A 14,987-nucleotide genomic window follows, 5' to 3' on the forward strand; every position below is an offset into this window, starting at 1 on the left:
TGGCTGTAAGTACTCATTACAATGTTTCCTTGAGAAAGGGAAGGGTGAAAATGGGAGTTTGGAGCAGATAAAATGGTCTATTGTTTATATTTGGTGTATTGTATTGCTCAGTGGATTTTTTTGAGGAAAAAAAAAGTTGGTGTCTTTTAAATACATGGTTGAGAGTGGAGTATATCTAGATGTTTGCTGAACTAGAGAAGTGCCCTTGTATCCCGATCTCTTAGGCAGGTGTTACTTGAAGGCATCTCAATTGATAAAATACAGATAGCTGACACTTGGTCATCACCTGAGAGAGACGGAGATAGAGGTGCTGGGGGATGCTGTCAATCACGCAATGATAAGCACTTAAGACTCTCTGGGGTGAAAGTTAATCGACAGGCCAGGATCTGTCGTGCCATCTCTTTCCGGGGTGTTAGCGTATCTGCGGAGGAACAGACCTGTGTCTTTTACCCAGCTGTGCTCCACATGAAAGTGTTCAACAGTAATAGCCATCATGCTGGTGGGATTTGGTGCTGGGGGAATTCTGTGTGCTGGGAGCTGGAGGGAGGCCACCAATTCATTCCACATATGTTATTTCTCCAGGAAACACAGCATAATTGAGGACAATTTTCCACCATGAATTGCATCATTAGCTAACACAGAGAAAGTGAAATGCTGTTAAATTTCTTTTTTTCTTCTGCAAAGCTGATGAGCTGAAGAAAATAGAAATGAAAAGTTTAATGTAATTTTTTTTCCCAAGGATATAGGTTGAAAATCAGAATCAAAACACTTTTACACGGTAATAGAAATCCCACATTTTAATACATTGCCATGCACATAAGGAATCAAGTAATGCTGAATACAAAATAGTCAAATATACAAAAATGATAAAGCAGATTTTCAAGCCTGATAGAGATCATGCTCACAGATACAAGGGGGCAAAAATCTGTAGTTTCATTTCTATCAATTTAGAAAGAATCATGCCCCCACCCCGAAACTCTTTTTGAGGACAACCCAGAACACAGGGAAACATTATAAGAAAAATGTAAAGAAGACCCAAAGGGAATTGGCAAGTTGATAGCTGCTTAAGATATGGAAATTGGTAGTTCAAAATTGCGGTGTGCAATAATTCTTGTGTTTAGAGAAAGAAGTTTCTAAACATTGTATGCCCTGGGAACTCAGGGAACTAAAATGAACATCCAACAGAAAAGGCACTCTTATTTTACTACATAACCAGCTTGTGTCCTCCTTAAGTCTAGTCTTGGGAATTTTCTAGGGTGCATAGAGGGAAAAAAAAACAACAACCCACAGTTGCGGGCAATGAATAAGGAAAATATTTAATTAACCACTCTTAGGGGACTAAGAGATTTCAGACTGCTGGTTTAACTACTCACTTAAGGAAGCTATAAAAATGTCTCCCATCTACGTAGGCTTTTGTGTTATGAAATGTGCTTTTATAGCCATGTTTGCTAGTGTTTGTAAAATAGTGAACTTTCTTTTTTTTTTTTTTGGTCAGAATTTTTCCCACTCGTGCAACTGAAAGCACTCCTTTTATATTCGGTTCACATGGTGTGATTTTTCTTCCTCTTCCTTTCCTAGCACAAAGACACCAGCTCATCTAGGAAGTTCGATGTGGCTGTTTCCTGTGACCAGCAATTCATCAACTTCATTGGCTTTTTTTAACCTGAGGGTTGGCAATCTTCACCTGCGCTCAGCCCAGCCCGCACTCTCTCCCTCAGCTCGGTCACAGCGCTCTAAACCTTTGAGAGGTGGAGATAAACGGTCACCCTGGCCATAGGTTCTGCAGACCAGCCCCCATGTATTGTGTGTGCATACAAAATGCTTGAGTTACCTTTACCTTTTTTATACGTTGTACCAAAACATCTACTGAAGTTTCTTCCTAAGTAGCATTCCTTCAAATAATTTGGTAGCTTCCCCAAAACGTTGATTGGTACTTTCTTACCATTTCACTTTTTAGCATCCCAGAATGGACTCAGTAAAAACAGCTATGAGAGAAAGGCATAATACAAGGGAAAGGAACTCACTGATGAAAGCCCACAGCCCTGCTCACCATGATGAATACACAGACATTGGTGATACAGAACAGCTTCTCCCCTTAGCTCAATTTGGCCTCCAAACAACCCTGTCTGCTAAGGCAGAACAGGTAACATCCCAGACAGATGAGCAAAGGCCCAGAGAGATGAGCAATTTCTCTTGAATGCAAGTATTCTTGAATTCGAAACGGTTTCCCCTTTATCAGAGCAGTGCCACTCTCCACAGAATCCTAAGAATATTCAAGTACAGAAACAACAGTTCAATATTTTCTTTTCTCGGGTATTTTTGATGGATAATATATAATTGATTTACAAGATTGATCTTTTCTAAAATTTTGTGTACAGCTGTTTAATTTGGTACCTAACACTATCAAATAGCTGGACTACCTGGAACTACAGCAGGTGTGATGGAGCGACACCAGAATGACAGTGGAACTCGTTTCAAAGCATTCGCGCTCCCTTGGCTTTTCAGCAGATGAGTCTGTGTCTCACGACTGAGACAGGGCAGGGTCAAGAAGCTGGCTCTATTCAGCTCTCTGAAATAGGAACTTCCACTTGTTAAATCACGGTCTTCTCAAACCTGGCCACATAAGGATAGTGTTTTTCGACTGGGGAAGGAGAAGTAGAGGTGTTGGAATCGCTCAGAGCCCCTGAGAACCTTCTAATTCTCTTTGAGTGAATTTAAGCAAGTGGAACCCAGACTACCCCAAGTGGGAGGTCCACACTCACTCAGCAAAGAGGCTACTGCTTTTCGAAAGAGAAGGGTGATGTGATGGGAGAGTGAGATTATGATGAAAAAGACAAAGGTTCCAGCGTTCAAATGTGAATCCTACCCCCTTGCATGCTCCCATTTCTCTTTAAGGTTTCCACCTATAAACAGGGTCCTTTTGATGTGAAAAAGAACCTGGTTATGGGCTTCAAAACTTCTGCAGCTGGTACACAGGGAAATATTTCTGGTCTTTTCTCAAATGTCTTAAGTGGGAATTGGTGTAAAAGTGAAGGTGTTAGTTGCTCAGTTGTTTCCGATTCTTTGAGACCCCATGGACTGTAGCCCACCAGGTTCCTCTGTCCATGGGGTTCTCCAGGCAAGAATAGTGAAGTGGGTTGCCATTCCCTTCTCCAGGGGATTGTTCCGACCCAGGGATCAAACCCTGGTCTCTTGCACTGCAGGCAGATTCTTTATTGTCTAGGCTTGCTCAAAAGCTGTGACAGAGTGAGTGGGAAGTGACCAATGCAAACATATAAATGCAGTTGACTGTGGCTTAAAAAAACACTGAAAATAGATATAAAGAATTAGAATTGATTTAAGGAATCATATCAAGGACCAAGGCGGTCCTCAAAATTCAAACTGCGTTTTTGGAATTGTGCTTGAACAGAGTCTATTCAGAAGGGGTCTTTATAACACGTGTGCTACTTAAGAGGGAGGCCGGGCTGCCCACTGAGGAGATGGGAGAAGACCAGGGTATGCTTGTGGATTGGGACAGAAGCGACCATCAGGGTATTTAATGGCAGGTGATTTTCTTCAAGCTTATGTCACAAAATCAATACCCCTTCCTCTGAGAGAAGCAATGATCTAAATAACATGTCTCATTTTAGAATTTTCTTGTGAGTAAAGCATTTGAATATATTTTCATCGGAATTGGGGGGTGGGTGGTGGTGATTAAATACAACCACATGAGACAGATCTGTGGGCTTTGGCACATCCACCCAGCCTAGAATTCCACCTGTAGTAGCTGTGTATGCTAATGTGCCAAGGCCACGTGAAGGCAACCTATTCATTTCCTTTGATCCAAATGGCTGAAATTTAAAAGGCTATAAACAATGCAGAAGGCAACCAGCCTTAAAGATTTTAGGTGTTAGTATCTCCAACTTTGGCTTAATTTAACAGTCTCCTTGTTTACATCAAATGGCTGTTTCAATCACTGTCCTTTAGGCAAAAAGGCCTGGCTTTAAGAGCCTTTCTAAGGCTTCCGTAAATGTTGGACGTTTGCAAAACAAGACAACAGTGAAACAAACAATGAAACCCCACACCACTGGCTCCCACAGCTGAAAAAGATATTGTATAATCAGAAGTAATGTTTAAATATCTATAACTTCAGCCAGTCACCTGCAATTCAATGCAAGTCATATGGTTACTTTGAAATTTTATGAGGCCTGAGCTGTTGGTGCCTGCTAGTGCTTGATATAATTGCAGAAGGGAACCTCTGAAGTAAGGATGCTTGGGGCTCTGCAAGGTTTTAAATAGCCCTATATGTGGCAATGGAAACTCCAGATTTACAGTGCCTTCTGTGCCCCTTTTCTGCTGTTCTGTGTCCCTTTTCTGCTGTTCTGTGTTGGTAATTTCTCAGTCTGTGCTGCTGAGTCAGTCAGGGTTAGTCGTTCAGTCGTTTCCAACTCTGCGACCCCACGGATGGTAGCCCGCCAGGCTTCTCTGTCCATGGAATTCTCCAGTTGAGCAAGATGTCTAAAACCAGTCCCTACTCAGCGGCACATCTATCTGTCACAGGCAAATTTCACCCTGAAAAGGCCAGATCTTAGTGCTTGCCGCACTTGCCCAGAATTTTCCCTGCAGAGCCAAGACGATGGTCTGAGGAAGCCAGGGTGCCATGCTCCTAGCCATCTTCCCAATGAGCTCTCCAGGGAAGACTCTATTTCATGCTTTTCATTAAGGGCTGGTGTAACCTCCTTGGCTAATTTTTCCTTAAGCTTACCGCAGGTGGTTCACCTTCAAAAGAAGGCTCCCCATCTCCTTCCTGGAGTAAGTCACCAGAGCAAAACCATGCAAAAACAGTTCTCTTTGACCTTGAAGCTGTGTCTCAGAGCCAGGAATATTTCACATTGATAAAGCAGAACTCACAAGCGAGTTCCCTGGCTACGGGATGAGATGCACATCTCAGGAGACTAAGGAGAAGGACCTGCTTGTCTTTGAAAATGAGTCCCCGGCTGTGTCCTGAGCAGTGCATCTCGTGGGCTGTCCTCTCTTGTGATCACACGGCCCTTGTTTTGATTATCAGCACTGACCTGCCATCACCACCACCAGCCCCCCACCTCACCCCCAGATCAGAATCCTTGTCCCAGTGTTGTTTGGGCAACTAGCTTTCACCAAGATCAAACTTAAGAAGGAATTCTTAGTCAGTCCTGGGGAAAAAAGGTGACAACTATGATTCTCTGTTTGAGTTCTTTATAGAATACTTGAAATCTACCCAAGGAACCATGTGAAAAGAAGAAAGAGATTAAAAGGGGAAAAAAAAAAACAACACAAAAAAGCAAGAAAGTGAGGTGGAGGGGGTGTGGGAGAGGTGAATAAAAACAGCCTTTAAGGCATAGAAGAACTGATGTCTTTTTAAAGATTAAGTTTTTAAAAAGAGACGACAGGCAGCTTGAAGTCTAGTTGTCAAGTAACAAAATTACTCTAAAGAATGCAGAGGAAAGCATCACAAAGAATGAAGCTGCTAAGCACAGGAAGAGGAGGTTTTGGTAAGAGAAAGTACTAAGGGGGTCTTGAAAACTTTTCTTCCATTAGACTTGTATTGTTCCTATCCCAAAACAATTACGTGACATTTGCAGACAAAGAAAGCCTTTGTAAGAAACAAGGGAGTGCATCTATTAGAGGTTTTAACCCTTCGTTTATATTCTCACGTAAGGTTGATATTCCTTTCCCTTTGAAGGTTAAAAAAGAGGCTTAATTCCCCCAGAACGAAGGACTATTCACCTGTCTGGGCAACTGAGAAAGGACTCTGGAGGGAATCCGGGTTATTTCTCTGTAATCTGGAGGTAGAAGTGGATGGCGCAGTTACACACCTCACAGAGCCTAAGCAGGGAATCAGACATGCCATTACCCACAAGAAAGCTGATAGTGTCTCTGTCCCCCAGCTGCGTCTTAAACTACTCGGGTGATGTGCTTTTTACCCTAGCAGAACCACCGATGCTCTGCATATTTAAATTCAGTTCTGGAGCCCGAACTGAGCTTATCCGCCTTGGCACCCCCAGAGAGTCTGTTTATTCGTTTCTGTTCATTCCCAAAAGTGCTTTTCCTATGTGAGTGTAGGGGCCAGACTTTTAATAAAAGGTGCAGCGCAAGTTCAAGTAAGAGGAAAAGTTAACGCATCAACAGTTTACAGCCCTTAGACATCAAAGCCTTCATAGTCTTCCTTCCCATTTCCTGCCTCCTACTAAACAAAACTCGACAGAGCCATCTCTGGGAGGTAAAATGTCCTACACGCCATCTTGGGAAGAAGGTACAACACAGCAGGAAGTAGCCACGGGTAACTGTGGGTCAGCACAGAACAAAGAATCCCAACGCTGAGAAGGAAATCGTTTCTCCAGTTTTGCTGGTTTAGGTCATGACTGTTCTGGTTTTAAGCCACATTTCCAACACCATGCCCTCAAATGATTTCAAACAGAGGTTGACAGTTTGGAAAACAGTAGCAGTTCATATGCAAATATGTGGTACGTGCCAGGAATTAAGGCATTTTTAGAGAAGCCATCTTCAATGGGGCTCTTTCACTGTCTCCATCTTTGCCCTCTCTTATTTCCACCTTCACCCACTATCTTTAAATAACCGTCCAGTACACTTTGACTCAAAAGAAAAGGGCTAGACAACTCTACTTATTTACGTGTTCATAACATATTTTGCAAAAGCCAAAGTAAGGATGAATCACCACCATTTAATGAATATCTATCTGCTCCATAAAGCATGTTCGGTTTTCCAAGGGTGTTAACAGTCATTAACGTTCCCAGCTAAACCAATGCATCCCCAGCTACAGTATCTCAGCACCTGGCAGTAGCTCTGTTGAGTTCCTCAGGCCCAATTCTGTATCCCCAGGACTAGTTATAGAACTGGGCTTCCAGAGATGTCAGCATAATGACGAATGGCTGTTTCTGTACAGGGATGGGAATATAGGTGACCAGGGTGGATATCAGGAGAAGCAACTGAAACTTGCTTTGGGAAGCGCTCATCAGCTAAATTTGGTTGCTGGAAGGGTTGGCGGTACATAATGGGTGCAAATACGTGGGCTGATGCTGTCCAATACCTCCCCCTCTGCCGCCTGCTTCCTCAGTCACGGGAACTGTGTGCAACCGTCTCCCCTACATTGCTCTGGAGGGGTGAATGCTGTCTGAATCCAGTTTTCACTGTGGAAAAGGTGGGGTTGGGATAGTGTTTGGGAGGAGGAGATATAAGGGCAGGGAGAGTCTACCTTGTAAACCATAGTGCCCCAGCTCAATGCTTGGCTCATAGCAGATGCTCAATAGACACTTGATTTCTAAAGAAAGGAAGAAACAAAGACTGGAGTGAGCTCTGCTGTTGGAATCGAACCTCAGGAGACGGGTGGTGGAGACTGAGGTGTCCAGGGGCATTGGCAGCCAGGCTTTGGCCTCTTCATTTTGGATCTGTAAAGAATTATAGTGTTGGTCCTGATGCTGACCCACCAAAGGGCCAGATCTTGGCGGTGACCGAAGCTCCTGTGCGTTCCCTCTTGGAAGCCCCCTTCTTTGGCACCACAGCCTGCAGGCTCACAGTGAGGCATCTGGCCCGGTGACTCACCCGAATCACCTTTGGATCTCCCTCCTTCCCTGTCAAGCTTCCAAATCTCAGGCAGGACGTTTTCTAATGGGCTGTGCATTTCCTGATACCCCCAGGGGAGGAAAGATGTGGGGAGAACAGACAATGAGTGTGTGTCTGGTGACCCTCTAAAATGCCAAGCTTGCTTGTGCTGGCTGGGTCCCAGGGTTGTTACATGTATTTAAAGAAAAGTCTCCTATGCCTGCGAGCCACAGACTGGGACTGTGGGCACACAGAACATACTTGGCTGAGTTTCTGATTCAGTCAACTTTACATTTTCAGGGGGAAAAAATGCCTAAAGCATGATATAGGGTCAGTCAACATGAACATTCCTCTAATTCCTAAAGACAAGCAATAACCAGGCTGACTGGCATCCAAGGACTGTGCTTTGTTGTAAAACATGGTTAAAAATATTAGTTATGGGTATAATTCCAGATAGGATTAAAAAGGACTAGTAGGTTCTCTTCTGAGGAAGAAACCTAGTGTGTGGTTGGAAACTCTTGCTTCCCTAGACATGCAAGGGGTCACGCTATTTTTTCCTCTTCAGAGAACTGAGATCAACACTTTGACCTAAAGCGTTTTCCAAAGTGTTAAAGTCACACCCCTTTATTCTGCTGTCCTCACTATCAATGCACCATAGTCTAAGATGAAAATATGGCCATTTCCCCCCACTTTTGGTGAAAGAACTCTTCTATAGAAAGAGAGACTATGTACACTGGCCAATTAGAAAGAAGCCTCCTGTGTTTGAGTGCGTGGATGTGCTTGTGCTAAGTTGTGCCCAAGAAGAAGAAAGAAGAGGAAATGACCACCATTCCCCAGGCCCACCTTTATCTCCCTTTGGTGCTGTAAGAAATCCAGTAAAGTGTCAAGAGATTAAGTCTAACAGTACTGTGGCCATATTTACCAACCTGTCCCAAACTATGGGGTATATGTTGAGAGTGGAGTCTTGCCTTGGACAGTCTGAGCCAAATAGGACAAAATTTATAAGAAAGAAGAAAAGACTTGTCTTCTCACATGTACTGAACGTGCTGATGCGTTTCGGTGTAGGGTTATCATGTAAAGTGCTGAAGAGTTGGACAGACTACCTTTAGACACCATAACTAACACAATCGAGACATATTTATATTCCTACCAGGGCATAATATTGTGAACACTTCCACTGAGATTGCAGGACTGCTGTAATTTTTTTTTTTCTAACACATCATGCCATCTGCACATATAATAAAATAATCCAGTAGTTGCCATGCTCAAACAGGACCTGTAGTGAAGGGCACAGACAGCTCCCCAAAGGGAGCCTCAGTTATGCACAGTGATGAAAACTGGAAGCAATTTTCCAGCTAATGGTCTGCCAATGACCACTTGGAACAAGTTGGCACTGTATATTATGCACCTCATTTAAAAATCCAGAGCAAACTAAGATTTTCCAAAGCCCGTAATCTTGACTGAATGGGTGGCTTCTCAGTTAATCTGGTTAATCTGTCAATGCTCCAAGGATATCTTCTGGCAGTGCCATGAGTTAGTCTTTCTGTGAGGAACAGGCCATGTTCGTATTGACTGGCAGGACAGCAGCTTGGAAGGCTAACTGCATTTATGGAGAACCCTCGGCTGAGGCTGTAAGAGGAAAAAGAAGAAAACATGATAAATTTCTTTATATTCCCATATTCTGGTATGTAGCAATAATCATATTCAAACAAACTTCAACATCCTTAGGTCAAAGAGAAAGCTCTAGTGGAGGTAATGGTGATTCAGCTTCAAGGCAAATACAGTGATGGGCTGTATTCTTGGAACGTCCTTCCTTTTCTTTTCCCCAGAGCGTGGAAGATATCTGTCTCAGGAACACGCGAACTTGAATGCAAGGAAGGGGAAAACCAGATCCTTGGAACTGGCATTTGGCCCTATGACAGGGCTGCGGTTTGGGAACCCATGCTGTATACTGTGGGGTTTCATGCATTTACTTGATCTGGAAGATCAGATTGGGAATGGTGTGGAAACATTTCAGGGGGCGTAATGTGTATAGTTGGTAGCCGGGGGCACTTCATTCTGCACTAAGAAGCTTTCCCAGGATAAAACCCAGAAGGAAACATTGGAAGCAGTATGGGTGGAGGTCCTGCCTTCGTTAGTTGAAAAGGCAGACTGGCTGAGTAGGTTAGCGATTAGGTAGAGAAAGTTATTAAAACCTGAGCAGATTGAACTACTTGAATGGCAAACGTGCTCTTGACCTTGGCAATGCTGGTACAGATATATTTGTCTAATTTTTCAAACTTCATTTTCTAATTGCCTTTTATCTCAGTACTCCCTACAGATCTTATACCATATACACAGGTTTTCACTAATTAGTTAATAAAAGAGCACAATTGAATATTTTGCTCAGAAAAATATTTTGGTATTAGCTTAATTTAATACCCCAAACTATTGGGCAATGGAGAGAAATCAAAAGTTCTTACTGTTAAAAAAAAAAAAAATCCTAGGCTTTAAAACAGGCTTTTCAAAACATGAGAGAATGTACAGTTTATAAGTAAATGTTTCATTCAAACTTATGATTTTTGAGACAAAAGGTGCTCTTTCAGTGTATTAAATATAAAACAATATATACTACTGATAAGACTGTAATGAAAGTAGAATATTAATATATTGCTGGTGGCATTGTAAGCTAGAAAAATAATGTCAATTTATTTAAAAAATATTAAAAATTCACATTCATTGACTCTGTTCCCATTCTAGGAGTGCATCCTAAGGAAATACTTTTTAAAAAATGAAAGAAGTTATATGCACAAATGTGCAACCCAGAGGTTATTTATAATAGTGGAAAATGTAGAAAGCAACCAGTTTCCTATTGTTAAAAATTTAGGTTAAGTAAATTATAGTACATTAATAAGATGAACGATTACATGGCCATTAAAGTAATAATGATGATGATGCTGTGGCAAAGTGGTGAGCAGGTGCGATAGACCACAATACAAAGCTTATGTCCACACGGCTCTATTTAAAGTGGATAACCAGCAAGGACCTACTGTAGAGCACAGTGAACTCTGCTCAGTGTTAACTCCGCTCATGTACCAACCTACATGGGAAAAGAATTTGGAAAAACCAAACACCACAACAGACACAAGTATATGTATAACTGAATCACTTTGCTGTACACCTGAAAATATCACATTGTTAATCAACTCTGCTGCTGCTAAGTCGCTTCAATCGTGTCCGACTCTGTGTGACCCCATAGACAGCAGCCCAACAGGCTCCTCCCGTCCCTGGGATTCTCAACTCTACTTCAAAATAAAAAGTTAAAAAAAACTTACATATATGTATAGAAAAGGAATGTAGGGAAAAGTGAAGGCTTTAGGACTTTGATTTATTGTTGTCATGATGTTTTACAAAAGAACAAAAAAATTCAGTTCACAAGGGTGCAACTTTGATCCATAAGCCTTGGCTAACTAAAGCATCCACAGTTATTTTCATTCACTAATACTACTAAGAAAAGAAATATTTATAATTTGATTAAGAGACAACATTCTAGCATTATTAAAGGGGGTTAGAAACTGATGCAAGTAAAAATCTTTTATCCAAGTCAATCCTTAAAGGAACTGTATAGCTGGAATGTACAGAAGGAAATGGCAAACCATTCCAGTATTCTTGCCTGGAGAATCCCATGGATGGAGGAGGCTGGTGGGCTACAGTCCATGAGGTTTCAAAGAGTCAGACACAACTGAAGCGGCTTAGCACGCATGCAAGCACACACGCGTAGCTGAAATAGAAGATTTCTAGGAATCTGACATTACATGGTATCACTCAGACTTTTGCTAAAATCAGCTCTGGAAAATGTGTGACCTTGAAAAAGAATTATTAACATAAATTTAATGCATCCATCTCTCCTCCTAAATTTTTGACGGTGCTACCACATCTTATTGTGTGCCTTCCTAATGCAAAGTGCTGTGCCACATATACAGAACATGCTTAATAAATGGTTGTGAAATAATGAGGAAGAAAGTGATGTTGGAGAAGGAGAGGTTTTTCTCTTTTTTAGGGCTTACTTCAATATCTAATTTTACTGGAGACTTAATCCTGTGGTTGGGGCTGCAAATGAGTGGGAATTGTGTCTGTATATTTCTCAAATCTAAGGACTACTTGGGCTTCCCAGGTGGCACAGTAAAGAATCTGCCTGCCAATGCAGGAGATGTGGGTCCGGTCCCTGGGTGGGGAAGATCCCCTGGAGGAGGGCATAGCAACCCACTGCAGTATTCTCGCTTGGAGAATCCCATGGACAGAGGGGCCTGGCGGGCTCCAGTCATGGAGTTGCAAAGAGTAGCAACTCTTTGCACATGAGGACTCATGCACATGAGGACTACTCAAGGAACATGTGCATCCCAGAAATGACCATGTGTGGATCTGCAACTAGTGAACAGTAAGAAGCTCCTGAGTCTTTTTCTCAACATTACTATTGAATGGTTTAGGCATCCTGGGAGCTATTTCCTTCCTTAGTGCAATAGCTTCAGAGTCCAGCATGAGCAGGGCCACATCAGAGTCCAGTGACTGAAGAGCATGAGTTACTGAATCAGGCAGATCTGGTTGATATCCCAGGCCATCACTTAGCAACTACAGGATATTGAACACGTGAGTTTCTCCAAACCTCAACATCCTTACCTTTAAAATTGTGATCATGATTCCCACCTCACTGGGTTGATGTAATGCGGAAATGGGTTCACAGCAAAAGTTCTTTGCATGGTGTTTGGTGAACAGTCAATATCTGCTAAGTGATGGGTGCTTATTATTATTACTACTGAAACTTCTCAAAATTCCCTTGAGAAACTAGAGATACGATTAGGTCAGTGTACTAATGCCACAGCTAGCGGTCAGGAAGCAGAAACAACATGGCCCCGAGGCCAAACCTTTGCCCCCTCCAGTGATGGGTAACATTCCCCTCACCTGCCAAGGCCCCAGTGAGTGCAGCTGCCTTCCTCTCTCACCCAGATTAGTGCCGATGCCAACAGTGTTGTGATAAGGACAGTTTATAACAGACACTTGAAAGGCAGGAAGACGCTGGCTCTGGAAACAAAGGCCAGCCTGGAGAGGATTCAAGAACGTGCCTGGGACTGAGAGTGTCCAGTGTCCCCTCCCCCTACTCCAGCTGCAAGGGAGTGTTCGGGAAAAAGAAAAGACGGTGTGTGTGGGCAGCCCCGTCCCTCACGGGTTGGAGAAGAAAGAAGACTTCGTCTCTTAAAAGGGTTGTTCAGTGTCTTCCATTCAACCAGAAGGGCCATATCTTCTATCTGAAAGTGTCTCTCCTATGGCTCATGTTTGAGGACTTCAGGGTGGGCCTGAATGCACTCTGACAATTTATAGCAGTTGTGAGATGCACCGTCCAAAGGAGGGAGACCCAGAATTGCCTCCACAACAATCAATAAGAAGCAGAACTGGGCTTCCCTGGTGGCTCAGTGGTAAAGAATTCACCTGCCAATGCAGGAGACACAGGTTCAATCCCTAGTTCTGGAAGATCCCATATGCCTTGGAGCAACCAAGCCCATGTGCCACAACTACCGAGCTGGTGCTCTAGCGCCGGGGAGCCGCCGCCGCTGAGCCCATGTGCTGCAGCTGCTGAAGCCTGCTTACCCGGGAGCCTGTGCTTGGCGACAGAAGCCTCCACAATGAGACACTGGTGCAGTGCAACTAGAAAGTAGCCCCTGCTCGCTGCAACTAGAGAAAAGCCTGCACAGCAATGAAGACCCAGCTTAGCCAAAAACAAATAAATAGGGATCTTCCTGCCCTGGGGATCGAACCTGCACCTCTCAGGTCCTCTGCATTGGCAGGTGGGCTCTTTACCACTAGCGCCACCTGGGAAGCCCAAATAAATCAATAAAATCATGAAAAAAAAAAGAAGCAGCAGAACTAATATTCACAGCTATGATGGCCAGCTAAGATTTTATAGGCACTCACTGAGTCACCACTGCCATCTTCAAGGGCTGAATTGCATTATCCTCACAACACACCTAGAAAAAATGAGGCTAGGTTCATTAACTTGTCACAGCCATCCTGCTGAAGTGCCCAGAGCTGAGGCTGGAAAGCAGATCTGTTCTCACCACAATGCTTTCCTGACTCAATAGGAAACATGTATTAGGAAAGCGAGTTGCCAAACTCCAACAGGAATGCAGGAGACAAAGCAAGTAGCTGTGTCTTTATAAAAGCTGCTGCTACTGCTGCTAAGTCACGTCAGTCGTGTCCGACTCTGTGAGACCCACAGACGGCACCCAACAGGCTCCTCTGTCCCTGGGATTCTCCAGGCAAGAACACTGGAGTGGGTTGCCATTTCCTTCTCCAATGCATGAAAGTGGAAAGTGAAAACTGAAAGGGAAATCGCTCAGTCGTGTCCGACTCTTAGCGACTCCATGGACTGCAGCCCACCAGGCTCCTCCATCCATGGGATTCTCCAGGCAAGAGTACTGGAGTGGGGTGCCATTGCCTTCTCCCTTTATAAAAGAATGTTCATCAAATGTGACTCCTACACATAAAGAGCCCTAAATAAGAGGTTTGGCCTAGAGAAAGCACATTTCTGTCTCACAGTCTAAAGCTGTCCTATGTTTAGAGCAGTGGTTCTCAACTGGGTGCAATTTCTCTCCCATTTGGCAATGTCAGGAGACATTTCTGGTTGTCATACTGCCAGCATCTAATGGGTAGAAGCCAGGGACCCTGCTAAACATCCTGGGATGCATAGGACAGACCCTCACTTCAAAGAATTATCCAGCTCAAAATATCAATAGCACTGAAGCTGGTTTAGAGGGTACAGGTCCTTGTTTATCTTCTATTCCTGGTTGTGAGTCAAATATATCACTCCCCAAATAGGCCAAGATAAAAACCAACTTAAGTGTGCCTCTTGTGTGTACAGGAAATAAGGCTAATTTCAAACCTCACTCCCCTCTTCTCTTCATCATTTGCTCATTTTATTTGATTTTATATTCAATGTAATCAAAACCTCTGACACTAAATCATTTCTAACTTTTAGAACCCTCACAGGCATACTATTATAAGAATCAAGATGGGATGTTTTAAACAGGTATGCTCAATTAATTAATCAGTAGGTATGGAAGGAGTTAGGAGATAAAAGAAGGACAAAGAAGGATTTATGTGGCAATAAAACTCAACTCTGCTCACCAGCCCTCTGGTGGGAGAAGTCACATGTGCTCTCAGCTCCACTGGTTTCATTTCTGCAACTACCAGCCCTCTTGATGGTTTGAGGAGGGGGGTATTCACCTCCTGAGAATGTGATGAAGAAATCAGCGCTACCTCTGTCTGGATGAAGATGGAGGTCAGAATCTCAGACAAGATGAGTATCAGGAGGGCAGAGGACTTGGGTTCAGGGCAATAAAACAGATGACACACACAAACTAGTCTGTAACTTCTCA

At 43.3% G+C, this 14,987-nt stretch overlaps 1 protein-coding gene across 5 annotated transcripts in view; it reads right to left on the minus strand.

Moving 5' to 3' along the window:
- The window catches only part of SAMD12 (sterile alpha motif domain containing 12), a 446,866-nt gene continuing 432,653 nt past the window's right edge, over positions 775-14,987 (minus strand). For all 5 annotated transcript variants that reach the window (XM_005689135.3, XM_018058375.1, XM_005689134.3 and 2 more), the window contains one exon: positions 775-9,207. In XM_005689135.3, the coding sequence (XP_005689192.1) occupies positions 9,185-9,207 (23 nt within the window). In that variant the 3' untranslated portion in view covers positions 775-9,184. The remainder of the gene's footprint in view (positions 9,208-14,987) is intronic.

This window comes from Capra hircus, chromosome 14 (genome assembly GCF_001704415.2).
Source record: "Capra hircus breed San Clemente chromosome 14, ASM170441v1, whole genome shotgun sequence".
Taxonomy (NCBI): Eukaryota; Metazoa; Chordata; class Mammalia; order Artiodactyla; family Bovidae; genus Capra; species Capra hircus.